General features: G+C 41.3%; 1 protein-coding gene across 11 annotated transcripts in view; it reads left to right on the top strand.

Moving 5' to 3' along the window:
* ADGRL3 (adhesion G protein-coupled receptor L3) overlaps nt 1-14,292 on the top strand; it is a 518,922-nt gene that overhangs the window by 56,588 nt on the left and 448,042 nt on the right. For all 11 annotated transcript variants that reach the window (XM_029911933.1, XM_029911932.1, XM_029911929.1 and 8 more), the window contains exon 2: nt 6,668-6,881. In XM_029911933.1, the coding sequence (XP_029767793.1) occupies nt 6,668-6,881 (214 nt within the window). The remainder of the gene's footprint in view (nt 1-6,667; nt 6,882-14,292) is intronic.

Raw genomic sequence — 14,292 nt, 5'->3', positions numbered from 1 at the left:
GCAAGCAAAGGGAAGGAAAAAGGAAGTATTATTATTTCCATTTTACAGAAAGGGAACTAAGGCACAGGGAGATGAATTGACTTATCCAAGATCATCCAGGAAGCCTGAGATAGAGTGGGAATCAAACCTAGATCTCCTTGCTGAATCTTGCAGTTTTACCCCGAGTTTCTCCTGTTTGGTGCTTCACTTAAATCCCAGGCTTCTGGAGGCAAGTGATTAGGTGACAATCTCGGTGTCCATAAAAAATAAACCCAACATTTCTAGCCCCGAAAAGCCCGAAAATATCACCTGCGTGAAACACAAAGGTTCAGAAATCAGATAGTAAATAAAACCCTTTTGGTTTTCTAACCTCATGATTTTTAAGCCAATCTCATGATTTGTGGGGGGCTGACATAATGGCAATGCTGAAATCAAGTGCCTTCACCACAGGACCATCCAACCTCCCCTAGTGCACATTCACTGCATCCCAGTGGTATACAACATTCATTCGTAGCCCTGGTGGCTCTGGAGACAACAGACTTTAGAAATGCATCCTTCAGATCACTATCTCATTACAGACTTCGACTTGAATATCTACGAGCTCCTATCAGCCTCTATCTTGCGAGCTACTAGAGTTAAAGATAAATGTAGGGGCCTGATTTACTACTTTGTTACTCTGGTTTTATGCCAGCGTAGCTCCAACAGTGGAACCATACCAGTGTTAAATTAGACTAATGCCATGGTGAATCATGGCCTTTATACAGCAATTCCACACCCTGATAATGATATTGCTGGCAGGTGCGTCAGAGGCAGGCCAGTATCAGCCTGGGATCTTTACCCCTTTCCTGTTCTGGGAACAGTGTTGTTTGGCTTTTTCCCCTACCCCACAGCAGTAACATAAGCAGAAAAGGATGCACAATTCCTAACTATTAAATATTTTCAGTCTAGGTAGTGAGAAAAAGAGAGTGGTTTCTATCCTCATATTGCAGTCATGAGTTAGTTTTTCAGCCACTCTGAAATAACAAGCATTTCAGAGAAAGAGGTTTGACAAACCAGAATTAATATGTGTGAGTAATTAAAGGGGATTTGGAAAGGGAAGAATCCTTTTCAGTTAAATAAACATTTGCAGTAATAGTCTTTAAATGAATTTTCACTTTCCACTAATATTCTTCTTGATGACAAAGGCCAGAGCGGAAAAAGAAGCATTTAGATGTATGTTTATATACTGCAAATTAGGGCACTAGTAATACTTTGTTTTAAATAGAAAGAGCCAAGTATTCTAAACAAGGCCTCAATGTTGTAAAGCACTTAAGCCTATGCTTAACTTTAAGTAAGTGCTTAAGGCCCAATGACTTCAGTGATTTAATGTTAAGCACATACTTAAGCAGGCTTCCTGAATAGATTTTTTTTTCTGAATCAAGACCTAATATGGGGCTGTTGGCTAGTGAGAAATTGCAAACACAAAAACATTTCCCTGAATTTGTAGGGGGAAAATGATGCATTGCACTTGAATTTGGGAGCAGTAAGTTATTTAACTGGGCAGTTCCCATATTGTTACCTGCATAGAATTACTGAAAATAATTATTCTTTGCATGTGCATTTTTCTGCATCATTGCCCCAACATGTGCACTTAAAATGCACTCTGAAAATCTGGCTGCAATGTTTTTTCAGGGGAAATTACACATGAATTCTAATTAAAAACACCAACCCACAATTTCTTTGAAAGTACATCTGCTGCCATCATGCTTCTAACTGTACTGAAGCTCAGCAAGTCTGTAGCAACCGAGAATACATGTAATTTAAAAGATATTTTAACATTTGATTAAGTGCAGCGGTAATAACTACAAGCCGATGCCCTGCAGGCATGACAAGAGGCAATTATGTTTTGAGGTCAAAAGTGAAGGGGTCAGGAGGAAAGCGAAAGATTTTGATGACTTGTTTAATTTTCCAACTCTAGAAATTAACAAAGAAGAAGAAATTCTGTATTGCCTAGATAAATCCTGTCATTACCTGTTACCATCTCACCCTCAGTTACTGCTTGGCCCTGTGTAATTTCAGCAGCATGAGGTTCCATCGTAGGTTGTCCTGGATGTCGTTACAAAAGTAAAATTGTCACCACATCTGCCTTCAGCGGTGTTGAGTAAAACACCATGCTGCTGTTCTTACTGAGCGCTAGCCAATAAACAAGGTAACTGAAATTAAACAGAGGATGGATAATAGGACAGTTCTAACATTTGGCTGTGAAGAGACCCTAGCCTCTTACCTTTGATTTTCGCACCTCATATCCTTTAGGTCAAGATTTTAAAAAATAAGTGATTCCCGCATCTGGATTTAGGCTCCTGAATAAGGCACTTGATCTGAATACCTGAATAAGGCGCTTGATTTCAATAGGAGCCATTGGGTACTGATCTATTTTGAAAATCAGTGTGGCAGGAGGCATTTCAGAGTCTTTGGAAGTTCTCACAACATCCAGGAGTCATGTTGAGTCTGTGTCATTCCTGATTTTGTCTGAAATAAAGCACTTTACCCCGCTCAGGTGATGTGTGCCCCTGAATGCTCCCCACTCCTGTCTGCCCCACGAATGGACAATCAGGTCACTTATTTAGGAGCCTCAATAAGGATCTGTGTGTGAGATGGAGATTGTAAAGATGGGAGATTATTCAAAAGGGGATGGGGGAGGCATTGTTTTGAAATTGCCTGGCTCACTGGTGGTAGGTTGTACTAACTATTGCTGCATTCTGAGGGTATATTTTTAAAGTTATATCAAAGGAGCCTATAGTATATGGATAGGCAGCTTTTTTTTTTAAAGAAAAAGCATTTCTATAAATCAAACTATGGGATGCTTGTAATGAGTGTTATCCTTCATGTTTGGATTTCGACATATGTGATTTCATAGCAGAAATCTTTGCAATTCATAGAGAAATCAAGGGAAATTGCTTAAGTGAGAATAAGGACTGGGAATGGCTGAGCCATTACAAACATTGAATCTATCTCCCCTTGTAAGTATTCTCACACTTCTTATCAAACTGTCTGTACTGAGCTATCTTGATTATCACTTCAAAAGTTTTTTTTCCCTCTTACTTAATTGGCCTCTCAGAGTTGGTAAGGCAACTCCCACCTGTTCATGCTCTCTGTATGTGTGTATATATATCTCCTCAATATATGTTTCACTCTATATGCATCCGAAGAAGTGGGTTGTAGCCCACGAAAGCTTATGCTCTAATAAATTTGTTAGTCTCTAAGGTGCCACAAGTACTCCTGTTCTTTTTACGGATACAGACTAACATGGCTGCTACTCTGAAACCTGCTTAAGTGAGATTATTATATAGGACCAAAACATTAAATAATAATAATAGATTTGCTTAAAAGGACCTCAAAATATCAAACACTTGAAATATTTACTGCAGCCATCATGAAAGATGAACGTGATATGGGCTACACTAATATTTGGATGAAGCAGGAAAGGGTGATTAATAGTGGTTTCCATAAAACATAGACAGCAGCCTTTGGTAATCACACTGTGGTATCTGAGATACTTACGTTTTCTTTCCAATAGAGAGAGGAAATAATTATCTATGATGCCTTAGATATTTCCTCACGCTAGACCTAGAACATAACTATAGTCGCACAGCACATGTGGTATTTCTATGTTAATGTTGTCTTTTTGAGGACCAGCACTCATGTCCCTCGGAAGTTATTGTTTGAGTAGCCTATGTCAGAATACTGATTTCCAGGACATTATAAATAATGTCTGGTCATGTTTGAGTCTGGCACAACATGTGCTAGGGCAGCGTGCGCTATTGTTGTCCCTTAATGGGAAGCAAACCATAAATGTTTCTTTGGAAGCGCTATATTTGGGGATTAACTTTGAATGTTCAGCAGATCAATGCCGTACAGACTCCATCTTCCTTCGTTATCTTACAATAGAGGTAAGAAACTGAAATGTACTCTCACACCTCATTGAAAAACATGCATACTTCTTTTATTAATCCTCTGTACCTTCACAGTAATTGCAAAATCAAATTCTGCAGCATCATGAGCCCCAAATATTGAACTGTTACTGTCTGTAGAGTCAACTTCTATAGCGTCAATTTGAGATTGGAGCAACAGGGTCAGACTGAAATCCCTCAGTTAAACATATATTCTAACAAAACCATATTATTAGTAATAATTCCCCATCTTCAATTTACACCAGTTGTGATATGAATGAGGTTCAGCAATATATGCTCAAGTTTGCCATTCGACAAATGTGTCAGATTTGTACACATGAACACCAGATTGGTTAATTTCTGTTTGTTTAAATTTGGTATTCTCTAGCAGCTTCATTTTGAACTCTAATTTAATTTAACAGCATAGATTTGTTTAAATAAATAAAACAACCCAACAACGCAGATCAAGTATAGAAATCAAAAGCAGAAACCTACTTCGGAAAGTATTTGATTTAGGGCTCATGTATAACGAGGTGGCGACAGGGGTGTAAGAGATACTTAGACCATGCCTCTCAAGCCGCTGAGGTCCATGTATGTGCCCAAAACCCCCAAAGTAGGGCAAACAATGATCAAAAAGTCCCTCTTCATTGCAAGCTTCCTCTTCGTTGTGTGTAAAACACAGATGGCTACTGTCTGCCCTAAGAGAAAATCCAGATTGCCAGAGGAGCCAGCCAACAAACAAAGCTCCAAAACTCAGCCAAAACCAGCAGACATTGGTTGGACTCTTCATCTTGCCACTGTCTCTGGCAGCTAATAAGAGTTCTCTGAGGACTTGGCACTAGGAGGGAATGAAGTCGGCCCTGTGCTAAAATCCACCATTCTGCTCAAAAAGTGAGTGATAGGTATAAAAATTGCTTCAGTGAGAACTCGCACAGCTCTTCCCCAAAAGCTGGCTGCCTTTGAGAGGGGCCAGTACCAAAGAAAATATGTGCAAACAAGAATACTTCCCGGACCACTTTTTAGCCCAGTGTTCCAGAAAACAGGGTGAACTTTCAGACCTTGTACCTTTGCAATTGGAGCTCTGCAAACCCTTCCAAATGTACTTTAAAACGGAGTTGCAAGTTTCTTGTGTGTGAAAACCACCTGGGTTGGCAGGCCCTGATGTTCCAACATGTTCAAATTTGAGCAAACATGGTTCCCATCCCCCCTGACCTCTATGGTTGAGTTGAGCTATCTGGTGAAACTAGAGTTGCCATCACATGACATAATCTTTAATGAAAGATTAATTTTGAATTCCTGGAGTCTCCAGGACAATCCTGGAGGGTTGGCAACCGTAGGTGCAACAGAGACATCAAGAAAACAATAGAGTTCTGATCTCCGGGAAAGACTGTTCCCTGTGTAAAACTGGGATACATTTATTTTATGAGCTAAAACATGAACTAATATTAAGTCGGGTAATTAGAGAAGGAGTGCACAGCCCTCTTTCAGGAGTTCACAAGGATTAGACCACAGCTCTGATACAACAACAGAACTCTGATCTCAGGGTAATCCTTACCAACGCCTAAATGCCAGAATATATTTACTGAAGACAGAGTACAAATGAATGACAAGGTAGTGTGCACTGATAGAACACTATACAGAAATGAATGTAATGTCCTGGGATGCTGCTTGCCAATCAGTCACTCAGACACAGGGGTGAGGACAGGAAGAAAATATATTTTCCCTGGCTGGATAGGAGGACCCTGCTCTTACTGATTAAAGCCAGAAGAAAGGGCTTCTGCTAAGCAGGCTCCTGATCATATGGGAGAAACTCAGTCAGATCAAGAACACAGGAGAAATTCAATGTGCCTTGATGCAAAGAGTGTATCATGTGATGTATCCCAGTAGACCAGGATCAAAGATGAAGTATACCACAGATCGCATTCCCATACATTTCATATTTATCCACATATAAAAATTACTCAGATTTCTAGGAACATTTGAAGGACCTGGGCAAAATTCAGGTACACACAGACGCGGTTCCAGGGTTGATTTTGAGTGCTTGGTGGGTGCAATTTTGAAAAGTACTCAGCATTGGCCTAACTCAGCTTCCATTGAAGCCACTGGTAAAACTGCGGGAGGTCATTAGGGAAATGTTATCTACGGACACTGGCAAAGCCATGTTCCCTCACAAAGAGTGCCATGCAAGAGAGACAGAGCACACAGAACCTTGCCATTTAAAGCCTCATCCAAAAGATAATTTCCCCACTTAATCAAGAGCAATAAAGAGACGTGGAACTTGGTAACTGTGTGAAGCTTTTCACATAGAACACAATAATAAAATAATTTTATGCTTAAAGTTCTTGTAACTTGTGAAGGCTGTTTGTTTAAAAACAAAACAGAACGTCTCCATGGTGTAATACTGAAGGAAATAATATATCTAGCTCTTTTGTAGCACTTTTCAATCAGTAGACCTCAAAGTACTTACAAAGGAGGTCAGTTTCATCATCCCCTTTTTACAGGTGGGGAAACTGAGGTACAGAGTGATGAAGTGACTTGTCCATGGTCACCCAGCAGTTCCGTGGTAGAGTCAGGTCTCCTCAGTCCCTGTCCAGCGCTCTAGCCACACTGCAAGGGTAGTCAAGTACAGGTATCACCTAGTGCCAAACCCTTTAGAAAAGGTCTTACTATACAGTACAAAAACAATAAAAAAGGCAGTGTTCCTGCTCTTAATCCTATTCTCCATGCTGAAGATAAATGCTTTGTTTTATCCTCTCTAGCTTTCAGTCGTGCCCCCGTTCCTATGGCCGTGGTCCGACGGGAACTGTCCTGTGAGAGCTATCCAATAGAACTTCGCTGCCCGGGAACAGATGTCATCATGATTGAAAGTGCCAACTATGGTAGGACCGATGATAAAATCTGTGACTCTGATCCTGCTCAGATGGAGAATATCCGCTGTTATCTGCCAGATGCCTATAAGATTATGACTCAAAGGTATGGTATTTAACATTCTTTGCTTGTTGGATGTTTGATTTAATCCAGTACATATATATGCATTGCTGTGTGTTTGCATGAGATTATACAGGTACTAGGAGTTTGTGTGTGTGGGTACAGTGTAATGGTCATAGGCTGTGAAATGAACACATTCCATAGTATGCTAGAATAAAAAGAGACATGATATAGATAATATTTGTGACTATTGGTAGGTCACTCTGATTCTGTCTCTTCCTGTGCCTTGATCTTGTGTCCCAAATGCCTGACTATTGAGGCATTTATTATCTAACAGAAATCCTTTTCTCTTGTGCTCCTTTCCCTTTTCTTGTGCTGTTGTCATATAGAAGGTTGTAAAGCTGATTTAAGCAATACACGCTGTTGATTACTTGCAGTTTGCCATGGTCATTATATACAGAAGCTAAAATCCCATGCAAGATGACTTGATTTGTGCTTTTATGGAAACCTTTCTAAGATAGGAGTCATGTGTACTGTATCAGCTAATCTTTAAGTGCCGATCCTGAGTTTGTGCCATTTCACTGGGAGGTGTCCACCTACATGGAGTTTATTGTAGGAGTTTATTTGCAGGACCTGGGTCCAAAAATGTAATCCAACATGATTGTGAAAAGCAATTGTTAACTGCTAAATATTTTCTGGCACTCAAAATGTTTGCGAAGGATTCACAAACTCTTGTTCCTGTTCAGTTAATCACATTCAATGTGTTTCCCTTTGTAACTACACACAGAATTATTAAATACAGTTTATTACTGATTAAGAAATAATAAAATCAGCAGTGTGTGGTATTAACAATATCAACTTAGGCAAAGTATGCTCATTGAAGTCATGACAACATTTATGTAGCCCTGAATGATTAAGGTAATGTTATGTTTTGGTGCAGTGTAATACACTTCTGCCCTTCTCTTCCACTGAATGAAGCCGCATGAAAAAAAAGTAGTTTTCAGTTGTATTTGACACATTAATGTGGTATTTTTTTTAGCTTTACTTAGAATGGTTCAACATTGGGGGTATAAAGTTGAAAATACCAACGGAGTGGTCTCTCTTGACAACTGTTGTTGTTGCATGTGGAAAGTAAGCCCTTTTGACTCAGAATTTCTGTGTGTTTAAATCAAATCCTTAAGTGCAGATTTTTGTTGCGGTTATCTGTGGGAATTTGTTCATTACATTTCTTCTTAAAATAAAGAGCAATGGCAACAACATCAAAGCAGTTGGTTGCTTGGTTGTGGTGGGATTGTAGTGGAGTTACGATAATTCTCTTGTTGAGGACATTAATGGCTTCAAATAGAAGCCGTTAATCCATTGACTGCAGGCAAAATAAAAAAAAACATTCTGCCCCCATAGGGCCAGAAGCAGATATTTTTTGGTATCTGGTGGTGTCCACCATGTGCCAGCCTTTTCCCCAAAATATATGAAGAAGGCCTAGTGGCTGCCCAGCATGCTGCAAATCTGAATGAAGTGTTAGCCATGAGAGTCAGTGCCAGGACTTTGTAAGATATGGTATGTCTGTGGGCTTTAAGAGACCCCTATTTTGATGACTAATCTCTAGCTCTTGTTGCCTCCACCTGATCCAAGTTGCTTAGCAAAAACTCGGTGGGTTAGCAGAAGACTTGTGCTGATCCCCTATCCTTCTCAATAGTGCAGGTGATGATGTGGTCATTATAGGTAGGGTACTTTGGTTAGAGTGGGGAAGGTAAAATGGATACAGGGAATCCTACTAAATAACAATGTCCATGGGATCTGGCCAAAGCCCATTGAAGACAATGGGAAACTCAATAAAGCATAGCCACTTATTCCATTTGAACTGTTGGACAATTGTAATGGACTTTTTTTGTCAAGAAGTGCAAAGTCACAGTATTAACTAACCACCTCGAATTCCACAAAAATAACTGAAACGTAGTTTTCATTGTAGGAGCAGAAAAAATGGTTGGCATTTTTATACCATTTTTTTAAAATCTCCATTAATTCAAACAGCTGAAACAATGTTAAAAGAAAACCATTACATGACAGAACTAACACATTCCCAGTCTACCAGTTTTCAGCTCAGAATACATGTTTGGGGATTGGTCCTGCTTTGAGCAGAGGGTTGGACTAGATGACCTCCTGAGGTCCCTTCCAGCCCTGGTAGTCTATGATTCTATGATTCTATGTTTACAGCTGAACCTCTGAGAAGAGTCGTTTGCACCAGATGAGCTTACAGAATGGGAAATGCCATTTTGTCCTAAAAAGCATCTATATGTTGATAGATTATTGCTTATGATCAGTGCCCCAAGTGCCAAATTCATCGGTTCAGCAGTTTTTATGCTGGATTCACAAATGAATGCAGATTTTAATTCCATGAGTTTGGCTTTACTAGTAATAATAATATTAACAACAACAATAATAATAACAAAAGGACTGGAAACCAAATTCCTCCTGACAATCATAGAATATCAGGATTGGAAGGGACCTCAGGAGGTCATCTAGTCCAACCCCCTGCTCAAAGCAGAACCAATCCCCAGACACCTAAATGGCCCCCTCAAGGATTGAACTCACAACCCTGGGTTTAGCAGGCCAATGTTCAAACCACTGAGCTATCCCTCCTCCCACCAAAAAATCAATCATAGAATATCAGGGCTGGAAGGGACCTCAGGAGGTCATCTAGTCCGACTCCCTGCTCAAAGCAGGCCCAATCCCCAGACAGATTTTGTCCCAGATCCCTAAATGGCCCCCTCAAGGATTGAACTCACAACCCTAAGTTTAAGCAGGCCAATGCTCAAACCACTGAGCTATCCCTCCTCCCAATGAATCCTGTGCAATGCAGTCTGGGAGTGAAAAGGAAATCAACACACATGACACACACCTCTCATTCACATGTCAATTAAGTACTGAATTAATAAATACACAGTCCCACTGTAGGTTTGCTAGTAGCTGTCTGACTGTAGTCAATTCTTAATCAGCAGCTCTGTGTGCCCAATTTCATATGCATTACGTTATTTCTGTGGGTTGGTTGTGAAAGCAAGGAAGTGTGTGTGACAGAAGTGTAAGTGTGTGAAACAGCATGTGAGTGATCAGATTTATGGTAGATATTAAAAAATACTCAAAAACCATCCAAGTGAGTCTGTTCCTTTCTTCTCTGTTTATTTAAATTAATTTTGTAGCTGGAAACATGGGGTTATTTGGGAAGGGAACACCATAAATCTGCGAGTGTGTTCTTGGAATCTCCTGGGCAGTGAGAACACAAGCAGTGCTTATTGGAAGTGTTGCAGTACAAATCTCAAAAATCTTCAGAGTATTGGTCTAGCTAAGGAAAGTTTAAACAGCTTGTGGGGAGCTATTTTATAGGAAATTAAATCTCTGTGGCCTCTCCATTCTGTTTCTACACTTGCCAGCTCTTCCTTCCAGCATTAAAACAGCAGATGCCCATAAAAGCTCAGAAAGTCCATTTTGGATTGAAGTTTGTCTGGTATAATTAGAGAAAATTGTATTTCATAGAATGTTTGCTTTGGAGAAGTGACTTTCTGAGGACTATAACAAATGATTGAATTCAAACCGTGTCCATTATAAATGGAGTGCAGTGTACCATGGGAGATTGTACTGTTCTCCCTCCAGCAACTGTGCCACAAAATTAACATATCATCCATCCAAGCAGTTGGGAAGAGTTAGGCAGAATTGGAAAAAGCTGTGTCACATTTTCATTTAAAAAAAAGTCTTTGACTTTATGGCATTAACATTGCAAATGATTTTTTTTTTAAAGCAGAAAACTCCTTTGATTTGTTTCTCTTGAGTTTCCCCTTTGGGTGCTTTGTCCCTGTAAGAGCCCAGATCCAGCAATGCATCTAAGCATGTGCTTAACCTTCAGGATGTGAGTAGCCCCCATTAAAGTCAATGAGGCTGTTTGGATACTTGAAGTCACACACATGCTTACGGCACCAATTCAGTAAAGCATTTAAGCACGTGCGAAGTCTGTCCTTATTCAGCAAAGCACTGAAGCACATGCTTAATGTTAAGCGTGTTCCTAAGTGCTTTGCTGAATAGAGAGGGGCTACCGAACCATAGACTGCCTAAGTATATTGCTGGGCCAAAGCAAATGGAAAGAAGGGAATGCCAAGGAAATGCTCATTCTAGGGTTTTTCAAAATATATATATGGTGGGGTTTTCCTCACTCTATTTTAATGCTTAATTTTAAACAAATCAATTCACTTGTGGTAGCCTTTCTATTGGGCTTTGACCTTGTGTGTTTTAGTCAAAGGGAGGGGGAGGAGGAGGAGCAGTAAAGTTAAGAAAATACAGAGAAATATTGATTTGTTTTAACTTTAAAGGTAAGCTCAATATTTTCCTCTTTTCTCAAAATATCAGGGCCGCTGGGATCCTCCTCCATTCGAACTGCCATGTGCGGTGGGGGTGGGGGTTGGGTTATAACCAGACCATACCAATAGGTGGAACTAAGGATCATGGGGGAAGCGTTCATAGGCTTGAACAGCTCTTTTTAGAATCAAAACAAAACTGCTTATGCCTTCTGGAGGCCCAGCGTATTGATAACCATTATCTGGGAGCGCTCTTCTCTTCCCTACATTGCAAAGAGCCCTGTTTGCAAAGGGACAGGCTTGCACGGGATCCTATTGTGGGACTTCTCCTCTGGGTTGTGCTATCACGTGTCAGTGGTTTACGTGCTGATTGAGAATATTTGTCAGCAGCACCATTGAGGATATGAAAATAACTGCTAGCGGCTAGAGAGCATCTCGCTAGTGCAGCCCTGTACTGGGGGCAGTGCAAAGGCACCCAGCCCCAGCGGAAACACTATGGGCCTCCTGTTCTGTGCAGGCACAGTGCCTCCCGGAGCTGCTTGCTGCACCGAGTAGTGCAGAAACTGCGGTGTCTATTCTGCATGGGGTGGCCAGCCACCTGTCCTCTGCCCCTCTGCACCTTTTTGGGGTGCCCCAGGGGAGTATTTAGGGTACCAAAGGGACTGCACCCTGAGTACAGTTCTCTCTGGTTCCTACATGAGCTGTGCAGAGAGGGATGGGGAGCTATCAGAACTAATTCTAAAAACCACCTAGGAGGCATAGTTGGTAGCTGCCAGATGTCCAGCAGGGGAATAGTTGTTTGAAGTAGGTTATTCCTGGATTTTTGACTCATTTCTGTGGCTCGTGCTATCACTCTTTCCTCTGATTACAATGCTGGTAATGCCCCAGTGACTGTGTAACACTGACAGACAACAGTTGTCCGTGGGCAGAATCGAACCTGGGGCCTCTGGAGCGTAGTGCATGAGCTAAAGGCCATATGGCTGTTAGCTAAGGCTGTAGAGCAGACTGATTAATCTCTCTCTCTAAGTGGTCTCGGTGCCTCTAGATGGGACAGAACATCACACCCAGGAGGTGTGGGGGTTACATACCTCCCCTAGCAGAGGAAACGCGTCCCGAGCTTCAGAGACTTCCCAAGTGAAATCTCAGATGAGCCCTCACTTGTAACACTGACAAACCCTGGTCATCAGTGGGTGGGATCGAACCTGGGGCCTTTGGAGTTTAGTGCATGAGCCTCTACCTCATGAGCTAAAAGCCATATGGCTCTTAGCTAAGGCTGGAGGGAGGGAGGGAGGAAAGGTGGGTGGGTGGGTGTGTGTTCTCCTTCCTCCCCTCCTGATGGGACAGAATACCACACCCAGGAGGTATGTGGGATACAGGCCTGGAGTAAGAGACAAGTCAATGGGAATGTCAGTCTTGACATGTCGCATTGACTTCCAGCACAACATCTGGCTGTAGTATAGAGTCTGATTCTACGAGATGTGGGGTGCCCTCAACTCACCCTGTCGCCTGAAGGAGTTGAGGGCACTCATTGCCTTATAGCATGGGTAGATAACGAGGAAGCTGTCTGACGCAGCCAGAAAGACATGGCTGAGATTTACCATCTCCTTAAGACTTGATTGTTAATATGTTTTGGTTGGTTTCTGTGACAAAAAACATCACAATCTAAAAATAATGTGATGATGATGATGATGCTAACAATGTGCATTTTGCGGCACGTTCTGTCTGAGAATTTAAAAACACTTTTCCAGCTCTTGGTACAACTTACCAAGGGTCCTGGTGGATTCTCCATTGTCTCGATGACCACTTATAAAAGATCTGCTCTAAGAGGAATTACTTCGGGGAAGTTTTTTGCCCTATGTTCTACAGGAGGTCAGATTTCTGGCCTTGGAATCTATGAAAATAATGAACTAAGCTCCCCTTATGCAATAGAAGAGGATTGTTACCTTGTTGTACAGGGGGAACTGATGTGCAGTGAGGTTAAGGCCAACAATTTGTAAAAGTGGCTACTAATTTGGAATGCCTCTGTTTTGGGGTGCCCCGTTGACACCTTTGAATCAAGTGATGTTCTCTAGGTCCCATGGGAAGTGTGTGGAAGGGACACAGATCACCACACACCTTGTTTTATGCCTTAAAGAAAAGACCACCCTTCCACTAGCATTGAATTAGAAGACTTCAGCTAAGTTGTAGCACAGTTGTGTCATGCTCTACACAATTAATGACACATTTCTCAGAAAACAAAATGGAATGTTGTTGCAGACCTCTGTCACAGGGATGTCGTAAGACTTAATGCACTGGTGCTTACACAGCTGTGTATGATCCACAGATGGAAGGCAGGATAGATAGGCAAACTATTATTATTGATAACTGCAGCATTTCCCGTAATTGTCAGGAATAGTAGATTTTACCCAAGAGAGAATAGAGAATATTGAGATTCACACTGCCCTGATTCTGATCTTTGAACCTCAAACAAAACCTTACCAGAATTCTGGTTAGTCTGTTATTTTTCTCTTGCAGAAAGAAACTTTAAAACAAGGCACAAAGTATTTATTTGAGGAGCCTGTGTCCCAAGCTTTAGCAATCTGTATGTTGTAATTAAAAAAAATCCATAGACAGTTCTAATGGAGCAATATGCATGAAACTTCCAAATCATCATGCCTATTCCAGCCCTCCAGCACATCAGAAAAATACTCTCCGCAAGGAAGAGAGCAAGTTCCAGGCTGTCAGCCTGAGCACGTCCGCTGTTTGCAGCTGCCATGGTAACAGATATGTAGAGGGGGTGGTGTTTAAAGTACTGCAATTAGGTTCCAAACCATGTGAAGCTTTATATATATATAAAAAATAATACCCGAGACTGCTCTAGTTGCCAGTGCAGATGAAAGTACCCAGCTTAATAAGCAAGCCAGCCATGCACTGCCTGACTTTCCTGACTGCTTTTAACATGTTACCACCCCCATGCACAACTCTTTGCCATGATCTGGTTTTAATGGGACAAAGGCACAAACAGCTGACCCGGTCCACTTCCAAAAGGAAAGCTCTCAGCCTTCTTGAGAAGCACAGATGGAAAAGAAGTGATCTTGGCTACTTGCTGTTGCCTGAATGTCTAGGAATAAAAA

This window comes from Terrapene carolina, unplaced genomic scaffold (assembly GCF_002925995.2).
Source record: "Terrapene carolina triunguis isolate 2854851 unplaced genomic scaffold, T_m_triunguis-2.0 Scaffold136, whole genome shotgun sequence".
NCBI lineage: Eukaryota > Metazoa > Chordata > Testudines > Emydidae > Terrapene > Terrapene triunguis.
This window is presented reverse-complemented; position numbering and strand designations above follow the sequence as displayed.